The 23,526-nt window shown below is 28.8% G+C and overlaps 2 protein-coding genes across 2 annotated transcripts; both read right to left on the bottom strand.

Annotated features, from left to right (window-relative positions):
* Positions 1-4,870: 4,870 nt before the first annotated feature.
* LOC123217360 (NAC domain-containing protein 90-like) lies at positions 4,871-7,031 on the bottom strand. The gene is made up of 3 exons (XM_044638354.1): positions 6,785-7,031; positions 5,834-6,105; positions 4,871-5,383 (listed from the first exon to the last, which is right to left on the bottom strand). The coding sequence occupies exons 1-3, from the start codon at positions 6,951-6,953 to the stop codon at positions 5,027-5,029; spliced, it is 798 nt and encodes a 265-aa protein (XP_044494289.1). The 5' UTR covers positions 6,954-7,031; the 3' UTR covers positions 4,871-5,026.
* Positions 7,032-15,293: 8,262 nt separating this feature from the next.
* On the bottom strand, positions 15,294-17,339 carry LOC123222123 (NAC domain-containing protein 90-like). Its single transcript, XM_044644973.1, has 3 exons — positions 17,128-17,339; positions 16,229-16,500; positions 15,294-15,650 (listed from the first exon to the last, which is right to left on the bottom strand). Exons 1-3 carry the CDS (start codon positions 17,294-17,296, stop codon positions 15,294-15,296), a joined length of 798 nt encoding a protein of 265 aa, XP_044500908.1. The 5' UTR covers positions 17,297-17,339.
* Positions 17,340-23,526: the final 6,187 nt, after the last annotated feature.

Below are 23,526 nucleotides of genomic sequence, written 5' to 3'. Positions count from 1 at the left end.
CCATGATGTGATCCCCTCGCGTTATATTGAGCGACGAATGTCCCTCAATAAAGGGAGGTCTCCGGTGATTGTGGCGTTTTTATGTTACGATTTTTTGAGTGTTTGACATTATCACGGAGTGTCGATTTTCTCCGAGAGTCGTCTACCTCCATGCGTCGAAGTCTAGCGTCACAGTTATATTTTCATTGTATCGAGTAACTCACGGGTGTATATTTAGTTAGCTCGTTTTGTATTTATCCTTCTTCATATGATCTTATATATATATTTATTGTATATATACTTTATCTGTCATTATGTATAGATATGTATTTGATTTCATTTTTAAATTACCTTTTCACAAAAATAATTATACGTGATTTGAGTGATGTTACTATTAAACGTTAGATGAAATAAAAAAATACTCAAACAACTTATTCTAACAAATATAAAATGAAGAAATTATTTACACTAAAGTTATTACATCACATATCAATACAATTACACATTTGAAACAATAATAAAAATACATCGGTTACATATAACTGAAGTACAACAATGATGAATAATATAAGTAACAAAACTGATTCCACCGCATGTCAAGATCTTGTCCCTTTGCCTTTTTTAGATAAACGCTGTGGGACGGAGCTCGGAACGGGTGCTAGACTTTTACATTGGGTTCGTATATGTCCTAGTTCATGACAATGACTACAAATCCTCGATGTCACATTTTCTCCTTGTGAAGGATGTCGATTTCTGTTGGAGGGGCGACCCGAATGACGACTATTGAGGACGGGAGGTAGAATAACTATTCCTTCTAGTGAGTGCAACCAATCAGATTGGTTTCCAAGAGGATTGACAGGTTTTTGATATATTGCATGGTAGATATCGGTTCGGAAGAATGGATGAACTCATACATTGACATTCGTGAGCCTCATATGTTATACAATGACGGTGACATGCTTGCATAGAATACATGAAGCTAAAACTTTCTACATGTGTAGGATATTTCATTGAAGTCCACAATACCAATGAATCTACCGAAACTGACAACCTGATACCGAGTAGGTGTAATCGATCAAACCTCCAGACGTGCAAACTTTAATAGACGACTGCTAATCTTCTCTTTCGCCCAAAGGGTGACAAAGTTAGGACATTTATCTGTAATCTGAAAAAATATTAACAATACATTTGGTAATAACCAAAACTAAGGGAAAAAAGTACATGAGAAAAAACTTTTAATTAATAACGATTTGATACTTACTTGCATGGTTTCTCCTCTCGTAAAACCATCACTGCATGGTATCACGAATGAACTCCAAGAGCATTGTGATAGGTAGACCCTATGCATGTCTGACAAAGACATTAAATGACTCAGCAATATTAGTGGTCATGATGTTATATCGATGTCCCAGAAAGTATGCTTTACTCCAATGCTCAAATCCGATATTATATAGATAAGCTCCAGCTTGAAGGCTCATCGAGTCAAGAGATTGCATCATCGCCCCAAATTTTGATTCTGTGTATGATTTTACAGCTTTTCAATATGCACCCGCAACCTGTAAGGTGGTAAAAAATATGAGAACTGATTATAATCAAAACGTATGAAAATGATAAACTGTTACAAATTTAATTACTTGTTTAAACACTATACCTTTGAGTCTCATTTATACTTTGTCCGCATGTTACAAAGAAGATGATGACAACAACATCCATGGTGGATATCTGGAAAGACTTTAGCTATTGCCGAGTATTTAGTATGATGTCTATTTGAGATTATTGCCAGCTCAGAAAAGTCATGGATGCATTCTTTAATCCTCCTGAGAAACCAACATCATGTGTCGTGATCTTCTTTTTTACCGACACCAAAACCGATGGGATATATCTGGTTATTACCATTAAGAGCCACCACAATGAATAAATGCCCCAGATATCAACCTTTAAAGAAAGCAGCATCAATGCAAATAATAGGACAAAGATATTCTCTGAATGCACGAACAAAACATCCTAATGCTATGAAAAAATTTTTAAATCGATGCTTATCATCCGTTTCAATAGTATAACGGTGTCCAGATTAGTACGCTATAGATTATAGCAATAATCTGGTAAAAGCATAAATGATTCCTTCGGTGAACCCCTCAATGAATTTATAGCCCAGTTTCTTTCACGCCAGGCCTGTGAATAAGAAATATCAATTTTATATCGGTCGGTGATATCCACAATTATTTTCTTATGCCGATAAATTCGATCAATCATCACAAACTTTAACCTCATTAATTGACCTAAAACTCGGGCCCTAGCTTGTTTGTGATGTGGCATGATTTGATCAACTAAACATGTGTGAGTAGGATTTATAAAGTTGATTTGAAACACTTCACCAATTGTGGACTTGGTTGCATATATATACCACTCACAATTTTCAGCCTTGCATTTAATTTCCTATCATTTCTTTTCAGACTTTTTTACCAAGAATTGAAATCTTTAAGTAAGGTGAATTGCTTTACAACGTCTTTCAATTGAACTTTATTATAGAAAATATCACCAACCTTTATACTATTCTCCTCTCAGATCGATCTGGAACTACCTGATGATGTTGATGGCTGTGGAGAAAAATCAGGAAGCCATTTAAATGGATCAGTGAGGACATTATCAAAAAATGGCCTAGAATAATTTCCATCACCTGAAACAGAATCTTCAAGCTGTAAACTATCCATAACCTCAGTAACTGATGTCATATACTCAAGCTCTACATCTTCCGAAGGAATATCGAGCATATTATTTCCATCGAAGTCACCCTAGTCGAGAACTCTATCTTTTTCTCTATGAGCCTATGAGTTTACAATGTACAACGAGTCATTACTTAAATTAATCAAGTTTTTCAAATCGTATTCTTTTTTGACCCTACTAATTTCTTTTTCATCTTCATCTTCTTCCTTCTGCCCTTCAATTGGGGTACATGTAACAAAAACAAGAATATATTCTTGTAAGCACTAAGACATATCAATAAGACTTTGGACATCTTCATCATTTTGGATCTGTACAGGACAGTCGAGCTCAATTTTTCTTGGCTTCATTGATAGTTGAAGGTAGTTTTTTATTAGATCAATATCGCAAGACTTCTTCAAAAGCTCAATAAATCCCTCCAATGTTGTTTTATAAGGAATTTTAATCAATTGTTTAGATCCTCCAACATATTTCATTGTGTTGTCGCCATCTTGAATCCATTCTCCTTGATAACGAACCGATGTATAACCATCTATTTTAATTATCAATCCTACAATGACAAGTTTTTGAAAATAATTATTCATTTATAACAAAAAAATTTGTAATAACTATGTAAAACAATCTTACAATTATTAAAATTAAAAAACCCCTCATATTTTTTTAATATTTCATTTAACCCCCTATAATTATTTAACAATTTATATAACACTCTCATATGTTATCTTGTATCAAAATACATCTATTTGTTCTTAACGTTCCATTTAAAACATTTTTATAATATTTAATATCAAAATACCCCCTATATTTTTTTAAAATTTTATTTAATCCCCTATACTTATATAATATTTTTGTATAATATCTTGTATCAAAACGTATTTATCTATTTTTAATATTTCATTAAAAACGTTCTTATAATGTTTAATATAAAAAAATCTCCTATATTTTTCTAATATTTTATTTAACCTCTTATATTTGTCTAACAATTTGTTTAACAACTTTTTATGTAATCTTGTATCAAAATGTATCTATTTATTTTTAACATTTCATTTAAAGTGTTCTTACAATGTTTAATGTCAAAATACCCCCTATATTTTTTAACATTTTTTTAGCCCCCCATGCTTATTTAATATTCTATTTAATACTCTCGTATGTTTTCTATTATCAAAATATATCTATTCATTTTTAACATATTTTTAAATCCTTCATGATATATGAAATATCAAGAAACCCCCATGTTTTTCTTAACATTTCTATAACCCCCTATAATTATCTAAACTTTCATTCAATACCATTTTATGTTCTTTTATATCAAAAAATATCTATCCATTCTTAATCTATTATTTATTTGTTTCATGTATTATGTAATTTCAAAATATCTCCTATATTTTTTAACCCCTATAATTACCTAACATTACATTTACCACCCTTTTATGTTGTCTCATATCAAAATACATCTATTTATTCCTAAAATTTTATTTATAATGCTCTTACAATATTTAATATCAAAATGCCCCCTATTTTAATAACATTTTATTTGACCCCTCATAATTATCTCTTTATTTATTTAACACCTTTGTATGTTGTCTTGTAACAAAGTATACCTATCTAATCTTAACATGTTATTTAAATTTTTTATATTTGGTATAATATCAAAATACCTCCCATATTTATCTAACATTACATTTAATCCCCCATATTTATCTAACATTATATTTAACCCCTATATTATGACGTATAAATTAGATTTAACACCTAAAATCAAGTTTTTAGGCTAAGATTAGTATAAATACCTTTTTTTCATGAATAGTCTTTTTTCGAATTGAATTTAAAAATACGAACTTTTTCCGTCGGAACGAACTCCTATTAATTGATCTTGAATAAAAATGAAAGTGAGAGTGATATGAAAAATGTGTGTAATAAGAGTAAGTGAGGAGGGTTTATATAGATGAGGGGAAGGGTAATTTTGGTATTTTAGAAAAAGTTATGGGCATTTTTACTTAGGAATAGAGAATTTGGGCTTTTTTGCTTAATGAGGGGTATTTTGGCCATTTTCTATAATTTCCCTTTAATTTTTCATTTAAAGTTATATTAAATAAGTAGATAACGTGCCGTAAGTGAGTTTTTAAAGTAATACACGATTGTGCAAGCCAAGAAGCACGCCTCTGCATTCAATTAAATAGAGAATTTTTTAATGTAAGACACGTCATTACAAATTATGCTCATTATCCCATGATCTTCTTCAGACATTTTTATCTGACATTAAGTGAGACAACATTAAGGAAGTTTGTACTTATTAAAGCAACTCCTTTAATTAGATTAATTTCCTCTATCGCATGCCGCAGAACAAATCCAATTGATCCAAATCCCACAAAAGATGATCACAATCAGAACCCACGGCCATGTTGTTACTTTCATCATTTTGAGAGGTGTGGCCATGGTCTACTGAGGATGAGCACTCTACCGAGTTTGTGCTCTCTACCGTACATATTTGCGAGCTAGGCTGATGATGATGTTGAGAGGTTGTAGCCTCATCACCGATATGATCTTCAACTTGCTGAGCCCTTGACTGGCCCATTATTGCTTCCAGTTGAAGCGGTGGAAGTGGTGGAGCTGGACGCCGGTCAAAGTCCCGCAAGCATTTCGTTTTCTTGTACACCCGGCACAAACTGAAATGTTGCCTTGCCTGGAATTTTTCAAAGACGGTGAGGATAATAAAATAGTACAAAAACCCAGATAAAAAGAAAAAAACTACTTTATTATTTTTATTATAGTGTTTATTTGTACAGAAACCTTTGTGCTGTTAAAGTGGGAAAGATGAAGCTTGGTCAAGGTTGGATTCAACAGATGAAACAAAAAATATTCAGCGTACATGGAAAGTAGTCTGGATTAATTACGGTGAAAAGTTGTCTAACTTTAATTTTACTGTGGTTTTCAGAACAAATTAAAAGGAGATGAGCTTCTGATTAGATTAATGAGATCTCTAATATTAATGACCAATAATGTTAGATCAAAGAAACATGATACGCTTAAAACAACAAAAGATTTAGATCTCATGGGAATAACAAATTAATTAAAAAAGGAGAAGACGCAAAAGCTTATAATTATAAATTCATATCCTATATGTAATTCATACATATGTTGATGCTTCTCGCTCAATGGCATTGTATTCATTCATTTTCCACTGAGTTTTCCTTCCATTTGGAGCTCTTCCCCTATAGAAAACCATTGTTCTTTTTCCTCCAACTATGCGATTTGAAGAGTAAACGAAACCGTGTGATCCAGTAGCATTCCAATATCCTTCAGTTGTCAGTCTGTTTGGTCTCCCTCCTCGTACTTCACTCTCTTGTCTCGGAACGAAGAAGAACCATTGTTCAGGATCTTTGTGGCACAGGTATTGTGAAAATTCTGAATCAGAAATGGAATATAAAGGTTCAATCTACCGGCATGATAAATTCTATCATCGTATTTTTTTTTTTTCATGATATTATTCAACAGATTCATGATATTATTCTACCCCTTTACAATTTTGGAATAAAGTGTAAGTAAAAATTCTGGATCAAAAAATGAATAAATACGTGAGATTTTGATCATAAAATGCAAAAACCTAACCACTATGATAAATTCTGTCTTTTTATATTTATATCTTCTAAATTTCCCTTCATTACAAAATAATTTGGATTTAAAGAGCACATAATTTTTTCTGAAATGCATTTTCAAACAATGAATGCAGAGAGGTTGACACCTGCGACTAATTACAAAAAGACTATGAAATTCAAAGGGTTTTTATGATAATGCGTCGCGGAAATGAGAAATTTCTGTTATATGGAACATGATCCTCCTAAGATCATTCCAAAGGGTTTTTATGAAATTCAAAGAGAGATATTCAGATTATAGCAACGGAAAATGCGAAAATTGGAGGAGATAAATTAAACATAGAATTATCACTGAATTTGAGATGGAACGAATGGATCTACTTGCAACGTTAAATAACTGAAGTTGACACCATTTAATTTCTTTAAAAATCAAGTTATCAAGCTATGAAAAAAAAGTTATAGGATTTATAAGAGAAGAAGAAGAGTCTTACGTGGAAGTTCCCAGGGATTGAAGTCGTAAATATTTACAACAGGTATAACCTGGTCCATAATTCTGCTGAAGTCCTCTGAGTTAGCATGAAGCTTGTGATGAAGATAGAAGGAAATCAATTCAACTTCAGTTGGGTAAAAACGAAACCCAGGTGGCATATCCTCTACCATGATGAAGAAGATGAAGTTTAAATTCTCCGCTATATATGTATATATATTTTATCTCATTAATGAAGGACGTTCATGGAGGGTGCTTCTAAATAGATATGATGAAAAGTTAGGCAAGAAGGCAAAAGAAGATAGGAGGAAATGAACAAGAAGATGGAGTTTGAGCTGAATTCTGCCCTCCGATCCGCACACATAAAATTAGTCAAGACTCAAGAGTCAAAGTCATATCAAAGACAAGTGTAAAAGCATTTTAATGAACGGGGAAAAAGGTGTAGAATTTAGTGCGATGAAAAGAATAATTTAATATCATTTCACACTATGTATATTTTTTTTAAAAATAAAGTTTCAAACTAGGTTAGCTAAAATTGTACACGCATGCAGTCGGTCAGAGATCTAGAACACACTTAATATAATGATTTTTAAATCAATATTTAATCATACAAAAATGGCCAAATAACTATTTCCCACCCAAGGTTTGATGAATTTATTTTATACCCTTTAGGGTTCAAAAAGTTACATTCTCACATGTCATCCTTTTGATTTTTTTAGAATTGATTATTTTGTTTCTTTATTGTAAAAACCAAACCATCATTAAATATCAAATAACTAACATGTCCATATTAATATAAAATTTTATTAGTTACACTTCTAAAAATATTAAAACTTGAACTAATATTAAAATGTTATATTTAGTTTAGTTTTTGGAGATATAATTATCATTTTTGAAACTACTAAAAGACATATTGAAAATTTAAATTTTTTAATAAAATTCCAAATTTTTTTTAAATTTCTAAAAATTCCATAAAAATTTCATTAATATCTCTAATATTTAAAAAAAAAATTATAATTTGCCCCTCAAACTTTTGAAAAGGAAAAATGAAAAAAATAAAGGAAAAAAAAGTAAAATAGAAAGAATAAGAGGGAAAAGAGAAAATAGAAAATATATAAAAAATAACTTTTTTACTTTTTCACTTAATGAAATTCATTAAGGAAAATAGATAGAATCAGACTTTTTTGAAACTTGGAAAATAAGAATTAGACTTTTTTGCCTGTGTTTTTCTAACTACGAAATGTCTAATTACTAAATTATCCTTATTTTGCATAAAGTGAAGGGGTGAACAAGTTACCCTTTACGAACTGAAACTATCAAATACCTGACCATTGGTTTTGGTTTCTATTCGGAACCTAACAAAATAGGATACATTTCAAGTTTCGGGTTCGAAATAAGTTCTTACGTGCCAGGACTTGGAACCTAACCAAATATCCCAAAAGGATTTTAATTTTTTGCATATAAATTTTTTTGTATTTTGGTTGTTGAAGTATTAGAAATGGATGATGAGACTGAAGATTCTATTAAGACTCAGACGGAAGAAGGGTAGTTTTGTCATGGAAGCAATTGACTTAACCTTTTTTTCTTAAGAAATCAATTCTAGATTTTGTATCTACTAGTCGATTTGTGTTTTTTATTTTATTTATCTTGTAAGTTCACATTTTTTGTTGAGATTGGTAAGCAAGCTGGAGTAAGCTCTCATGTTTTTAACACTAAAAAAGAATGGATGGTTGGCATTTATTCAGTGGACGACGACGGAGAGTTGGGGTTTCACTTCAACACTAATACCTGAAAAAGGTTTGGGTCAAATTCAACATTTGGTTAAAACAAAATAATTCTAATGATTTCAAATTGAAGTATAACATTTCTCTTATGAAAGTTAGAAAAAGACGAGGACACTAGTTTATATATGAACCCAAACCTACCCAAAACCCACAAAATTGATTCTGAGTAGAAATTGACCTTAGTAGATCCAAGATTTGATTCTTAATTTTAGGACCTAGCTAATTTTTGTTGCAATTCTACTTTCTTAATTTTGTGCATAGAATTTGAATTGTTTACCTCTAGTAAAATGTATCACCAAGTTTATCAAATCCCAACTGCCGACGAAATGAATTTTTGTTAGAGTGCATTCATCAGATTTTCAGAGGTCTCAGACAACCATGTCGTCTTCGTCTGAGACCTTTGATAGTCGTCTTCGTCTATGATGAAGACACTCTAACGAAGATGAGGAAATCAATTTCTCTGGTGGTTGAGGTTTGATTGGCAGAGAGAGGTAAGTCAGAAGGGAGAGCTAACATGATCAAAAATAACAAACTTTGCCGTCTTCGATGATGATTTGCAAGTCCTAAGAGAAAAATATTGTTTTTTCAAAATTTGGGTAGACGAAAATTATGAGATTTTCAAACTAAAGGTGATAAATGTAACAAAGTTTTAGTTCAAATTTTTTTTATTAAATGATAATTTTTTCCTTAACCTTAATTAAGATTTTAAATGGATGAGTGAGACTTATAACTTTTCAAACCCTGTGAGTATATCTTTGAGAGGGCATATAAACTGAAAATAGTCCTTTGGCCTTCTGAAAGTTGAACAGCCTTTTCTCTAACAATCCAATCTTGCTACACTACGGGAATTGATTTCCGAAAACAGAATTGTGTTACTTCTATGAAATAGAAAATGGAAGTTTCATGCTGCATTCCTTTATAAAAGACAAAACAAAAAGAAGGGAAAAATCAATTCTATTTTGGAAGAATGGCTGATTTCAACATCAAATTTAATATACTGTCTCCCACTTGCCAAAATTTTCTCCAGTATTTGGAGTTTTGGGTGATGATTGTTGACTTGAGTTTTGCTTGTAATATTATTATTAATTATTAGTAAATTCTACGTTATTCATGTTCTATTTTCTTCATCTTATTATTTCTTAATGGAAAATTTCTGTAATAGACTGTATTTTTTTATTTTTCAAATCTCATGTTTAAAAAATAAAATGTCAAGGAAGACTTCATGGAGTAATTATTATACATATATTTTTTATCTGGTTGAAATATGCAAATTGAAAATCTAATTAAAGGAATGTACTCCACTTTACCCAGAAGAGTTAAAGAACATGGTCTTATGGATGCAGGTGTTGAATTTAGTTGAACCATATAAAAATTGTTGTGTCCATTCTAGTTTTTGCTTTTATTCACTTTCACTATAATTGTTGATTATGTGTGAAGATTGGTTAATTTCCAACACAGTGTAAGTTAATACGAATTTAGCAAACCAAACCCTTATTATTCACTTTTGGTGAAACTTTCGAGTGGTATCAGAGTAAATTTGTCCTACAATTTAGTTTTTTGCTTATATAGGTTTCCTACAATTTCATTTTTCTTACATTGTTTAACTTGTTTCTTCTTCTAAATGGATTTGTTCCAATAAGTTGGGTTAACTACCAAATTTCCCATGTTAGATGAAACTGATTACCATATTGAAAGAATGGACAAGAGCATTTGTTAACTTTATTGAAGATGAAAGAGTCTGGACATTTGGTATGAATGGTTCAATGCCTCCCATGTTTGTTAAAATTGATGTTACTAAACCCAAACCTATTGAACTATGGATGGCTACCGATCTTGAACTCTTACTAGAATTCTAAAATTACTCATGTCATTTTTTACGTTGTCTCTATTAACCAGATGAAAGTAATAGCTATCCATGAGACTGTTAAGGACGCTTGGGATATATTTCAAATTAAAAATCAAAGGATTGAATATGTAAAAAGACTAGACTAAGGAGATTGAAAACTTACTTTGAGAAGTTGACTATGCTTGAGGATACGATCATTTCTGATTTTCATGTAAAATTTTTGATATATCTAATGATTCTTATGCCTCTAAGAAAGTTTATTTTAATGCTAAACTTGTCAGAAAAATTTTGTGCTCCCTACCTAAGAGATTTTTAGCTAAAATCAAATATATTGAGGAGTGTATAGGTATGGAGAAGATGGATATGTACGAGTTGATTGAATCTCTTTAAAAATATGAGCTGAATATGAGAAGGTGAGATATTAAGAAGTTAGGTACTGGTCTAGCTTCAAAGCATCTGTTTGAAAATGTTGAATTAGATAGTTTAGATGAAGATAAATAGTCATATTGGTTAGAAATTTTGCTAAATTAATGAAAAGAACTATGAAAAGTCTAACTCAACTTGTAAAAGGAAACAATAATTTTTTTTAGGAATAGTTTAGATCAAGTTAATTTTGCTGGAAATAATAAAAACTCCAAAAAGAATTTGTAATTCTCATAGGCACATAGAAGATTATTATGTAATTTTTTTCATTGAGTATGATTTGATATTAATGTTAAATATATGAAATTATGGTTAAATTAATTAAAAATTTAATAAATAAGAGATTGAATAATTGTTTTAAAGGAAGGAAATCTGGTTAGGTTGTGTCAAGTCAATAATTTATATAACCTAAAATTTAATTAATTACAAATTATTAATTAGTAATCTATCTTAAGATTATGTTTTAACCTGAATTTACAACTTAAGAATCTCATAATATTCAGTATATGTATTTATTTACACGTATATCTCTATTTCTAATATATTTATATTTCATAGTTACTTATTATAAATTGTTAAAAATTAAGATATAAGTGTAGATTAGAAGATAAATCTAGTTAGACAAATTAAATAGACTAATAATTCATCATATTTCTTTGTCCCTAATCATTATAACCTTATTTTATTGTTTTATTTATTAATAATTCATTTCCTTAAGTTTCTTGTCTTTTTTATATGGTTGTAGATATTGCGTATAAATATCCGTTTCTTTATCTATACGTATTATATACACTGAATTATCTCTCCAAGGTTTAGTAAGATGATATGTTTCTCACCTTTTAATTTTTTAAAAAGTTATTTTGAGACACCTATTTCTAAACGCATATTAAAAAGTTATTTTTGTGACACCTATTTCTAAAAATATACTCTTAAATAAAATATAATTCAAAGAGACATACACAACTTAACTTTTTGAATAATACAGTGAAAATAATGAACATGTAACCGAACACTTAACTCATATATGTTCAAAAGATATTAATTAATAAATAATCATAATAAAACTTTGCAAATATAAATCTACCATTAATAAAAAATGTTGTGTCTAAAAAATATGTAAATTCCCAAATCAAGTGCATAACATGAGCAACTGTCTAAAATAAGATATTTAATTTTTAAAACATAAAAATGACAATCTTGCCCCTTCACCTCATGCAATGAACTAGGTTGGACCATTGGGTTTTCCCACATGTCTCGTTACTTGTCTCTACTTACAAAACTACAAAAAATAAACGAGTGAACAATATTCAGTTAAGTAGTTAATCTCCCGTCACCTAGCAAACGCAAAATTGAAATTGATGTTCCACTGCGACAAAATCTATGTGATCAAAACTTGACATCCTCGTGTCCTAAACATATGAGTTGAATATGAAAAGGTGGGTTAAGAAGAAGTTAGGTGCTAGTCTAGCTTCAAAGCATTCTTTAGAATTTTATCTACTTGAAAATGTTGAATTATATAGTTTAGATGAAGATAAATAGTCATATTGGTTAGAAATTATCCTAAATCTCTAAAAAGAACTATGAAAAGTCTAACTCAATTTGTAAAGAGGAATAATAATTTTTCCAATAAAACTATGTTTATCAACAACATGCACAATCTTATGCATAAATAATGATATATTACTATATGAGTAAGTATTATTTTATCTCTAATTTAAAACTATCAAATTATATGTTGACATGTTATCGTTTGTATACAAAATTATGTATATTATTTGTGCACATAGTTTAAAATAAGTTCAAATCAAGTTAATTTTGTTGAAAATAAGAAAAACTTCAAAACAAATTTGTAATACCCATAGATGCATAGCAAGGTTGTTACATAATTTTTTCATTGAGCATAATTTGATATTGCTATCGGATATGTGAAATTATGTTTAAGTTAAAAAAGATTTATAAAATAAGGGATTGAACGATTGTTCTAGAGGAAGAAATGTCTGTTCAGCTTGTGCAAAGTCAACGATTCACATAGCTTAAGAAGTTAATTAATTTCAAATGACTAATTAGCGATCGATCTTAAGCTCTTGTTATAACCTGAACTCACAACTTAAGGATCTCATAATACTTATATATTTTTATTTATTTATTCATAAATCTCCTTATCTAATATATTCATATTTTGTAACTGCCTGTCATATGTGGTTAAAAAATAAGATATAAGCTTAGATTAGAAGATTAATGCAGTTAGACAAATTAAATAGATTAATCATCCATTATATTTCTTTGTTGCCAATCATTATTACGCTTTTTTAATTTTTTTTTATCAATAAAATTATGTATATATATTTTTTAGTACACAATATGATATACAAATTATGTGTCATTATATAATTGAATAATTTTGAATTAAGAATAAAATAATCCATAATCACACTAAAACAAATATTCAATTTAGGGACGAAATATTTGACTTTTACGGATAATATTTTTGACATTCAATGATGTTTTTTACTTTTAAAGATGAATTTTTATCTTTTTGGGATGAAAAATTTCATTATTTTTTTTGGGAATTAGTTGTAGTATTATATGATGATATATTGTTTATGTACTTATTTATATACTTAAAGTATGTATACATAATGTTACTCTTTATTTATTAATACAGTGAAAAATAATTCTTTTCTTTGAGCTTCTTTTCTTTTCTATATGGAAGTGGGATTTTGTGTATAAATGTCCATTTCTCTATACACACATATTATATAAGTTGATTATCAACCCAAAGTTTAATGAAACAAGACATTCTTATTCTTTAAATTTGAAAAAATTATTTTTTACTGTTTATTAAAATATTATAATAGAGTTAAATATCATTTGTATCCCTAATAATATAAACAAACAACTTTTTTTTTTCAATCAAGAATAACACTAATTTGATGTGATTTCAACAACTATTAAAATTTGAATATTTTTTTTATAATTTTTAATTGAAATGAGTATAAATTTAGAGTAAAATATATTTAATGAAATTTTAACGATAAAATGTTATTTAGACTAATAATGTTTTTACCTTCCCAATAATTTTATTAAAAAAAGTATACAGACAGAAAAAACGACTTTGTCAAATTAAAGAATAAAATAGGCCATTTTATCAAACCTTGGTTGGGACATAGTCATTTGACCTATTTGTGTATCGTCAAATTTTTTGTTTCTGATAAAAGTCAAGGCATATAAAAGAACTGGTTTCCTATCCTGCTCAACTCCATCCCCACACGTCTACTAAACTAAATCATAAATAAACCTTAGTTAATTCTAAGTATCATTATCTGATTTAACCAAGCAATTAATTATCTTACCTAGCCGATTATTTGGTCGGTGATATTGAAATGTCTATAATGTCAGCTCATAACAGTTGAATAGATTTCAATAATTTTAAATTTCTTTAATTTATATGAAAATATATTATAATATTATTGGATTGACGTAACTTACGTTTTATGGATGCGAATTAATAATATTGAAAAATAAAAAACTTATTTTAATACAAGTTATAAATAAAAATATAATATAATTATTATCAATAATTTAAATTAGAACAGAAGGTGTGAAAGGAAGAAGTCAGAAGGAAGTCAATAGAACTTGACTCATTTTCAGGCAAGATTTTGTATGAAATCCTGTTGGACTTCTCACGCGGTGTTTGAAGAAGAAGACCGCGTGCGCCTACAGGCTCAGCAGAAATGACTTCTGCAATACAAATTTTGTAGTTACTCACTACCCTATTCTTAAACATGGAAAAAAAAGTTTAAAAAAATAACCTAATGTTGTAGTCACTCAATCTCATGCTTTATGAAAATCTTAGTTACACAAACACTTCTTCACCCACAATTTCAAATTCGGAAACTAATTGATCTAATCTAAGTAAGTATTTCATTACGTTGTTTCTTATTTTATTCAAGAATTAAATCTAAAAATTAAAGATTTTTTGGGATAAGCATGATTTACTCCTGATATAAATAACCCTAAATTTAATGTTTATTTTAGCTAGGAGCAGAATTTCAAGTTTAATTTTCTCTCTTAGATTCTTCTGGCAGGTGTGTCTCTACATAGATTGAGAGATACGTTTCTAAACAATGATTGATGGGATTTTAATCTCAACAGTTAAAAGGATTTCAATTTGAGTGTTCAATTGGGAGTTGAACCTTATTCTAAGTGGAAAGCTTTAAAAATCAATTGGATACTCGTATTTATTTCAAATTTGCTTATAACAACTGTCAAGAAAGATTTGATGATTGTTGGACTTGGTTTCACGGATGTAGGCTGTTTTTAACCTGAATCGTGCAAAAATATTATGTCGCCTCCTTTAACTGAAATCTGCAAAAACACATTTTGGGTTTTCCCGATAATACATGCCCATAGAAAGTTTGTTCTTATTAAAGCAACTCCTTCAATTAGATTAATTTCCTCTAACGCATGCCGCAGAACAAATCCAGTTGATCCAAATCCCACAAAAGATGATCACAATCAGAACCCACTGCCATGTTGTTAGTTTCATCATTTTGAGAGGTCTGGCCATAGTGATCTACCGAGGATGAACTGTCTAGTGAGTTTGTTCTCTCTACGATACATATTTGAGAACTAGTCCGATGATGATGAGAGTTTGTCGCTTCATCACCACGATGATCTTCAACTTGCTGAGCCCTTGACTCGTCGATTACTGCTCCCAGTTGAAGTGTTGTAAGTGGTGGAGGTGGACGCCGGTCAAAGGACCGCAAGCATTTCGATTTCGTGTACACCCGGCACAAACTGAAATCTTGTCTTACCTGCACTTTTTCAAAGTCGGTAAGGATTATAAAATAATATAAAAACCCAGGTAAATAAAATACTTTATTATTTTTTAAAATAGTGTTTATTTCTACAGAAACATTTTGCGCTGTTGAAGTGTGAAAGATGAGGCTTGTTCAAAGTTAGATTCAAAAGATGAAATAGAAAATATTCAGTGTTGAGATATCATAAATTTTAGGTATTTATAAAACCGTTCTTAGTTAATAAATATGGAACTAACAAATATATTATAAAAATTATATAAGTATAATACGATAAATAGTGAAAAATATATTTATAAAAATACACGCATAAAATTTAAATCTGAAAAAAATATAAAACATATATATTACTGATATAACTATAATTTCACTAGGGTTTTTTGAACAAATTAAAAATGAGATGAGCTTCTTATTAGATTAGTGAGACCGATTATAATTAGGCAATAATGTTAGATCAAAGAAACATAAATATGCTTAAAACAACAAAAGATTTAGATCTCATGGGCATAACAAATTAATTAAAAAAAGAGAAGAGGCAAAAGCTTATAAATTCATGTACTATGTGTACTTCATACCGATGTTGATGTTTCTCCTGCAATGGCTTTGTATTCATTCATTTTCCACGGAGTTTTTCTTCCATTTGGAGCTCTTCCTCTATAGAAAACCATTGTTCTTTTTTCTCCAACTACGCGATTTGAAGTGTAAACGAAACCAGGTGACCCAGTAGCTTTCCAATATCCTTCAGTTGTCAGCCTGTTTGGTCTTCCTCCCCGTACTTCACTCTCTCGTCTCGGAACGAAGAAGAACCATTGTTCAGGATCTTTGTGGCACAGGTATTCTGAAAATTCTGAATCAGAAATAGAATAAAATGGTTCAATCTACTACCATAATGGATTCTATCATCTTTTTTTTTTTTTTCTTTCTGATATTATTCAACAGACCCATGATATTATTCTACCCCTTCACAATTTTAAAATAAATTGTAAGTAAAAATTCTAGATCAAAAAATAAATAAATACGTGAGCTTTTGATCATAAAATGCATGAATCTACCCATTATGATAAATTCTATCTTCTCATATATATAAATCTTCTAGTTTCCTGCATTACAAATTAATTTGGATTTAAAGTGCACATTTTTTTTTTTTTCTGAAATGAAATTTTAAACAATGAATGCAGAGAGGCTGATACTATTGCATACAGCGGAAATGAGAAATTTCTGTTATATGGAACATAATCCTCCTAAGATAATTCGAAAGGATTTTTATGAAATTCAAAGAGATAGCAACGGAAAAATGCGAAAAATGGAGGAGAAGATAAATTAAACGTAGAATTATCATTGAAATTGAGATGGAACGAATGGATCTACTTGAATCATTAAATAATTGAAGTTGAAACCATTTAATTTCTTTAAAAATCAAGTTATTAAGCCATAAAAAAAAGTTATATGATTTATAAGAGAAGAAGAGTCTTACGTGGAAGTTCCCAAGGACTGAAGTCGTAAATATTTACAACAGGTATAACCTGGTCCATAATCCGGTTGAAGTCCTCTGAGTTAGCATGAAGCTTGTGATGAAGATAGAAGGAAATCAATTCAACTTCAGTTGGGTAAAAACGAAACCCAGGTGGCATATCCTCTACCATGATGAAGAAGATGAAGTTTAAAGTCTCTGCTATTTTTCTTTTTCTTTTGTCTCAATATTAACCGAGTACGTTCATGGAGGGTGCTTATAAATAGAGAGAAATTAGGAAGGCAAAAGGAGACAGAAGGAAATGAGAAAGGGAGATTCATCAGATTACTTGGAAATTTCCAGGCCTTTGAGCAGAATTCTTCCCTCCAGTCCGACCACATAACGTTAGTCAAGAGTCAAGAGTCAAGATCATATCAAAGACAAGTGTAAAAGCAGCTTAAGGGAAGGGGAAAAAAGAGTATGAAAAGAATAACTTAATATAATTTCACACTAAAGTATAGTTTCAACACATTCAAATTGTACACATGAAATCGGTTGTAAAGATAGAACAAATTCAATATAATGATTTTTGAATCAATATTTAATCATAAAAAAAATGGTTGTGATCATCAAATTATCATTAACACTCAATATATATATTAAATTACCTAAATATTCTACCGGTTTAAAAAATTATCACTTACACCCCTAAAAATATGAAAACTCTAACTAATATACAAAAATTAGAGTTTTTTTGGAATATATCTGTTATTTTTGAAACTACTATATAAGGGACATATTAAAAATTTAAAAATTTTAAAAACACTCCTAATTTTTTTAAATTTCCAAAAACTCCCTAAAATTCATTAACATCCCTATTATTTTTAAAAATTACAGTTTTTCCCTCAAACTTTTAACAAGGGAAAATGAAAAACTTAAAGGGTAAAAGAAAAATAAAAAGAATAGGGGGAATTGACAAAATAAGAAGATTAAGTGAGGAAAGAGAAAATAGAAAATTTATACAAAATAACCTTTTTACCCTTTTATTTAACCAAATTTACCAATGAAAGTGAATAATGGGTGGGAATATGGTTTTTTGAAATTCAACATGTGAAAATTTGTCATTTTAGCAAACTTCGGGTGGGAAATAGTCTTTTGACCTAGAAAAATTTGTTGAGGACTCGTCAAACAATATTTTTGTAACTTAGAATAATCTATCAAACATGTTATAATAATACAACATGTATGATAGAAGTTTCAGGAAAAGACTGTAGAAAGGTAAAAGAAAAAAAAAAATATATATATATATATATATATATATTTGTATGTAAATGTAGTATTTGAAATCTAGTTTAAAAATTGTTGAAAAACGAAAAAAGTAGAATACAGAAGATAAAATTTAAAAAGTTGAAATTCTTAAAACAAAAAATTAAAGAGAGAGAGAGAGAGACACTGGCTAGTAGACAATATTGGGCTACTATCCCTGTTTTTTATATATTTTTTACTGTTTTTATTTTACATTCCTTTAATTTAATGGTTTTTTAAAACTTTTATCTTTAAAATTTTTTATGTTTTCTTAAAGTTTTTATTTTTTTAAAAAAATATGTTATGGTTTTCTATTTTTGCTATTTTTTAAAAAAGAATTCCATCTAAGTGTAAACATATGATTTGCTATAAAATTATATAATTGATATCTTTTTAGTTGTGTTTTGTTACTAGAAAATGTTTAATTACTAAGCTACCCTGATTTTGTGTAAAGTTTAGGGTGAGCAAATTACCCTTTAGGAACCTAAATTGTCAAGTAATTGGCCATTGGTTTCAGCTCCTACCCGAAATAAAAAAAATTAGGGTAGATTCCAAGTAAAAATGTGTTGTGTCCACTAGGTTTTGGGTCTGGGATAAATTCCTGCATGGTAGGACCCGAAACCAATTTGAATACCTTGAAAAGGTGTTAATTTTTTCGTCTTTTGGTTGTTGTAGTAATGGATGACAAGACTGAAGATTTTATTAAGATTGAGACAAAATGAGTGTAGTTTTTTCATAGAAGTAGTTGACTCAAACTTTTTTCTAAATTAATGAATCATTTCTAGGTTTTGTATCTGTTCGTTGATTTATGTTGTTTATTTTATACTTATAATAAGTTTGCATTTTTTTGTTAAAATTGGTAAGCATGCAGGAGTAAGCTCTCATGTTTTCATTACTGAAAAGAATGGATGGTTGGCATTGTAGTGATGAGAATGAGATTGTCATCTAGTGGGTTTTTTCAGTCGAGGACGATGGACAGTTGGGGTTAATTTCATTTCAACGCTAATACCTGAAAAAATCTTGCTTTGAGGGGGCAGTGCTATGAGCCAAAATTGGTAGGATTATCACTTAACAATTTATATATAACAATTTATGTAATATCAATATACTCTTATATTTTTTTAACATATCATTTTATCTTCTATAATTATCTAATATTTCATTTAATATCCTTGTATATTGTATTATTTAAAAATATATCTATCTATTTCTAATAATTTATTTAAAACGTTTTTATAATGTTTAAAATCAAAATATCTTTCATATTTTTTAACATTTCATTTAGCCTCCATAATTATCTAACACTTCATTTAACACTCTTATATGTTGTCTTGTATCAAAATATATCTATCTATTCTTAATCTATTATTAAATCCTTTATATATTGTATAATATCAAATTACCCTTCATATTTTTTTACTATTTTTTAACCCCCTAAACTATTATCTAATATTCAAATACCCTCTTTACATGACATACAAACTAAATTTAATAAATAAAATTAAGTTTTGAGTTAAGATTCATATAAATATATTTTTTTTACGATTTGACTTTTTTCGATTCAAATTCAAAATTACGAACTTTTTCCTTCCTTTCGAACGTGTAGTAATTGATATTAAGTAAAAATGAGAGTGAAACTGAGTGTTTGAATGGTATGAGAAGTGTATATAATAAAAATGAGAATGTGAGAGTTTATATAGATATGATGGAAGGTAATTTTGATATTTAAAAAAAAATCTATGGCATTTTTGTTTAATAATAAGATAAAATAAATATTTAATATAATTTCCCTAACTTAAAGAGTTTTGATTCGGAACTTGGCCTAATTTAACATTTGCTTCAAAGTTAAAACAAAATAGTTATAGTGATTTCAAATTAAAGTAGAACATTCCTCTCATAGAAGTTAGAAAAAGACGAGATCACCAGCTTATACAAGTAAAAAGTAGAAAAGAGGGTTCAATCGGGTATGAACCACAACCCATCCAAAACCAATAAGATTGATTTTAAACAGAAATGAACCTTAGTCAGTCCAGGTTTTGATTCGTAATTCTAGAAACTGGTTAATTGTGGTTGTGATTCTAATGCTTTAATTTTTTACATAGTATTTAGACTGTTAATTAATTTAATTAAGATCTTATAAATTATAATTCTTTTAAATTTTAATAAAATAAAAATTATGTAATATTATATAAATCTGATTTTATTTTTTTAAATATTTTTTTTTAATTCAATAGATTTATTGAGTTTGATTGAATTTCAAACTAATCAATATTTAAATATAAACTGAACTGGATTATGAAACTATACCTGTTTACATTTTAACCGGTGGGCTTCTAATTCAGAACCATGTGTTTTAAAAACCTTGGAGTGAAAACAGATTGATTGTTTATACAATCTCCATTAACTGGCATGAAAAATCTTCTTCGTTTTATTATTTTTAATACAAAGAAAGCTTGTTTCAGTTTTATTTAATCTAAACTTATTTTTTAATTCAAACGAACTTGACTTAAATCTAACTCTATTTTTAGTAATAAGAATAATTACTTGCTTAAACTAATATATATATAAAACTGACATCAATAAAACTGTATATAATTTATATCAATTTGAATATCAACAATGAAATATTACGATATAATTAAATAATTTTAAATTAATGATAAAATAAATATCTAATCATATGATAATAAATTATTTTATATATATATATATATATATATATTAAATAAAGAATCAAATAAAATAATTATATTCAAACATACTTTTAGTGAATTAGAATATATAATAATCTGTATCATTATAAGTGCATAAAATTATATTTGGTATAACATATTACATTTTAAAATCAATGAAAAACCAGAAAAATCTTCTTACTAATTAATGAATAATTAATCGTTTTCTCAATCTCAAATGATATTTTTGCCATATATATGTATTGGAGGATGAGTTTATTTTTTAATTTTGGCCAAATGACTTATTCCCATCCAAAGAATAGTATCTTTCCAAGTTCTCATTCATTAACTTTGAAAAACTCAAACACTCACTTATTTATTAATTTTTACGGTTAGTGTTACAGATAAAATCGTTATTTAACAAAAATATTTAAAAAAAATTAAAAATTTATCACATTTACTCTCTTAGGTTTAAAAATTAAATAATTTTCTCTCGACTTCTCATCCAAAGTTTGAAAAATCATCGTTTCCCCTTTAGGGTTTATGTGGTAGCTTTCACACAAATGGTCTTCGTCTCTTAGACGAAGACAACGGGGAGATGGTTGAGGAAGAAATCGGGATGGAGAGAAAACATTGACAATCGAAGAAGATATTTTCGTTGGAGAATTGCCATGGGTACCCTAGGGGGGCAATGGTGTTTTTTCAACCCTTGGGAGGGTGGAGGGGGGAATTATTAGATTTTTAAACTTATGAGGGGCAATATGATTAAATTTTTAGTTTTTAAAATTTTATTTGTTAAATGACGATTTTATTCCTAACACTAATTGTAAAAATTAATAAATTAGTGAGTATTTGTGTTTTTCAAAGTTAATGAATAAAAATTTAAAAAAATTCTAATCTTTGAGTGGCAATAGAGGCGTCCATGGGCTTGCCCGTCTAAGGTATGTTATTGTTTACATTAATTTTAATAAAAATTAATTTTTATATTATAATTATTAATTAATTAATTAATTATTTTTAAAATTATGTAAATAATGCCATATTAGATTGACCCACGATCCAACCCAATCTAAAATGCTCATAAATCGGGCCTGACTTGCTACAATACTAAGTCGGGCCATAGACCAATCTAACCCAGTTGATGCCTCTAATTCAGAATAAGTCCTTTGGTTTTTAATTTTAACTATTTACCCTGAAAGACAAGTTGGGTTTCCCCAAGTCAAAAATTTTAACGGGTAAATAACCGACTTGAGGAAAATTTACTTTTAGCGAATGAGAATAGTGTTTTGCATTATTTGAGGACTCATTTGAATTAATTGAACTAGTCTTGAAGTCAATTCAACGGTTGTGATCAAATGACAAATTTTATATTGAAATTCATTATTGAACTCCATATTTCAAAACTTGACTTGAATGTAATTTTCCGTCAGCTTGTTTCATGTCTCATGCATGAGACAAATTCTACAAATCACGAAGAGATTGGCTTATCAACGACGCTTCATTTATAAAATATAATAACTTTAAATAAATTAAAGGGTCAACTAAAATTTTTACCCAAAGTTGAGAGCACCTCTATGTACACGTATGACGCCTATAGATTTAACAAAAATACCACAAAATTTGTAAAAACCCTAAAATACCCTTGCTTGGAAGCTTACAGAGGAATCTCTGCCATCTTGCTTTCTTTCCTGTGAGCCATTAATGCAATTGAACAGTAATTTCAAGGCAAGTTAAATAACTAAAGGACCAAAGGAAGATCAATCCTTTGAGTGTCAGACTGAAAGCCTTTATTGATCACCGGCCGACGATGAAATATCAATCCGATTAGCAACTAACAATGTTATGATAAGATGACAGGTGAATTTCTACAAAATCTTTTAAAGATATATGATTTTTGTTATGAAAAGCGTGACTCTCTCTTCTTCGTATTTATAAAGTTAAAAAGTAGTTTAAGTATTTACCTTATATGAAAAATACTTAGTCTGTGAAAATTGTAATATATTTGCATAAATAATTAATTTTAAAGGTAAAAATTTTAATATCCCTAAATTAAAATGTGAAACATTATCAAGAAAATTAATTTGTTCAATACTTATCATCTATACATATATAATATTATGTTAAAAAAGATAATGTTTTTGATAGTAACGATACACATACTTTAAAAAAAAAAAAAAAAAACCAAGGATAGTCATGCATGTTAGCTAGGTTAATGTTCAGTTCAACAAAACTTAATTAGAATTTACATCCAGTAAGTACGTAATCAGGTTTACCAACTATATTTTGACTACTTTTAACAAAAAAACTAGGCAGGTGTTTAAATTTCCTAGAAAGACAGTTGATAAGCCCTGTCCCAAATAAACCAAGCTATGCCGGGACAGAGAATATTAATTTTCTCATATATATTTCTGAAAAGTGAAGAACCTTTTCTCTAATAATTCAATCG

This window comes from Mangifera indica, chromosome 1 (assembly GCF_011075055.1).
Source record: "Mangifera indica cultivar Alphonso chromosome 1, CATAS_Mindica_2.1, whole genome shotgun sequence".
NCBI lineage: Eukaryota > Viridiplantae > Streptophyta > Magnoliopsida > Sapindales > Anacardiaceae > Mangifera > Mangifera indica.
The sequence above is the reverse complement of the archived record's forward strand: the minus strand, read 5'-3'. Positions and strand labels throughout refer to the sequence as shown.

What these genes read in the sequence shown, in the direction of transcription:
- LOC123217360 (XM_044638354.1), bottom strand. Translation starts at nt 6,953, where the DNA reads ATGGTAGAGGATATGCCACCTGGGTTTCGTTTTTACCCAACTGAAGTT. An exon ending in CAATCCCTGGGAACTTCCAC is followed by an intron (nt 6,106 to 6,784) that starts GTAAGACTCTTC and finishes TTTCTGATTCAG; the next exon opens with AATTTTCACAATACCTGTGC. An exon ending in AGCGAGAAGCATCAACATAT is followed by an intron (nt 5,384 to 5,833) that starts GTATGAATTACA and finishes GAAAAATTCCAG; the next exon opens with GCAAGGCAACATTTCAGTTT.
- LOC123222123 (XM_044644973.1), bottom strand. Translation starts at nt 17,296, where the DNA reads ATGGTAGAGGATATGCCACCTGGGTTTCGTTTTTACCCAACTGAAGTT. An exon ending in CAGTCCTTGGGAACTTCCAC is followed by an intron (nt 16,501 to 17,127) that starts GTAAGACTCTTC and finishes TTTCTGATTCAG; the next exon opens with AATTTTCAGAATACCTGTGC. An exon ending in CAGGAGAAACATCAACATCG is followed by an intron (nt 15,651 to 16,228) that starts GTATGAAGTACA and finishes GAAAAAGTGCAG; the next exon opens with GTAAGACAAGATTTCAGTTT.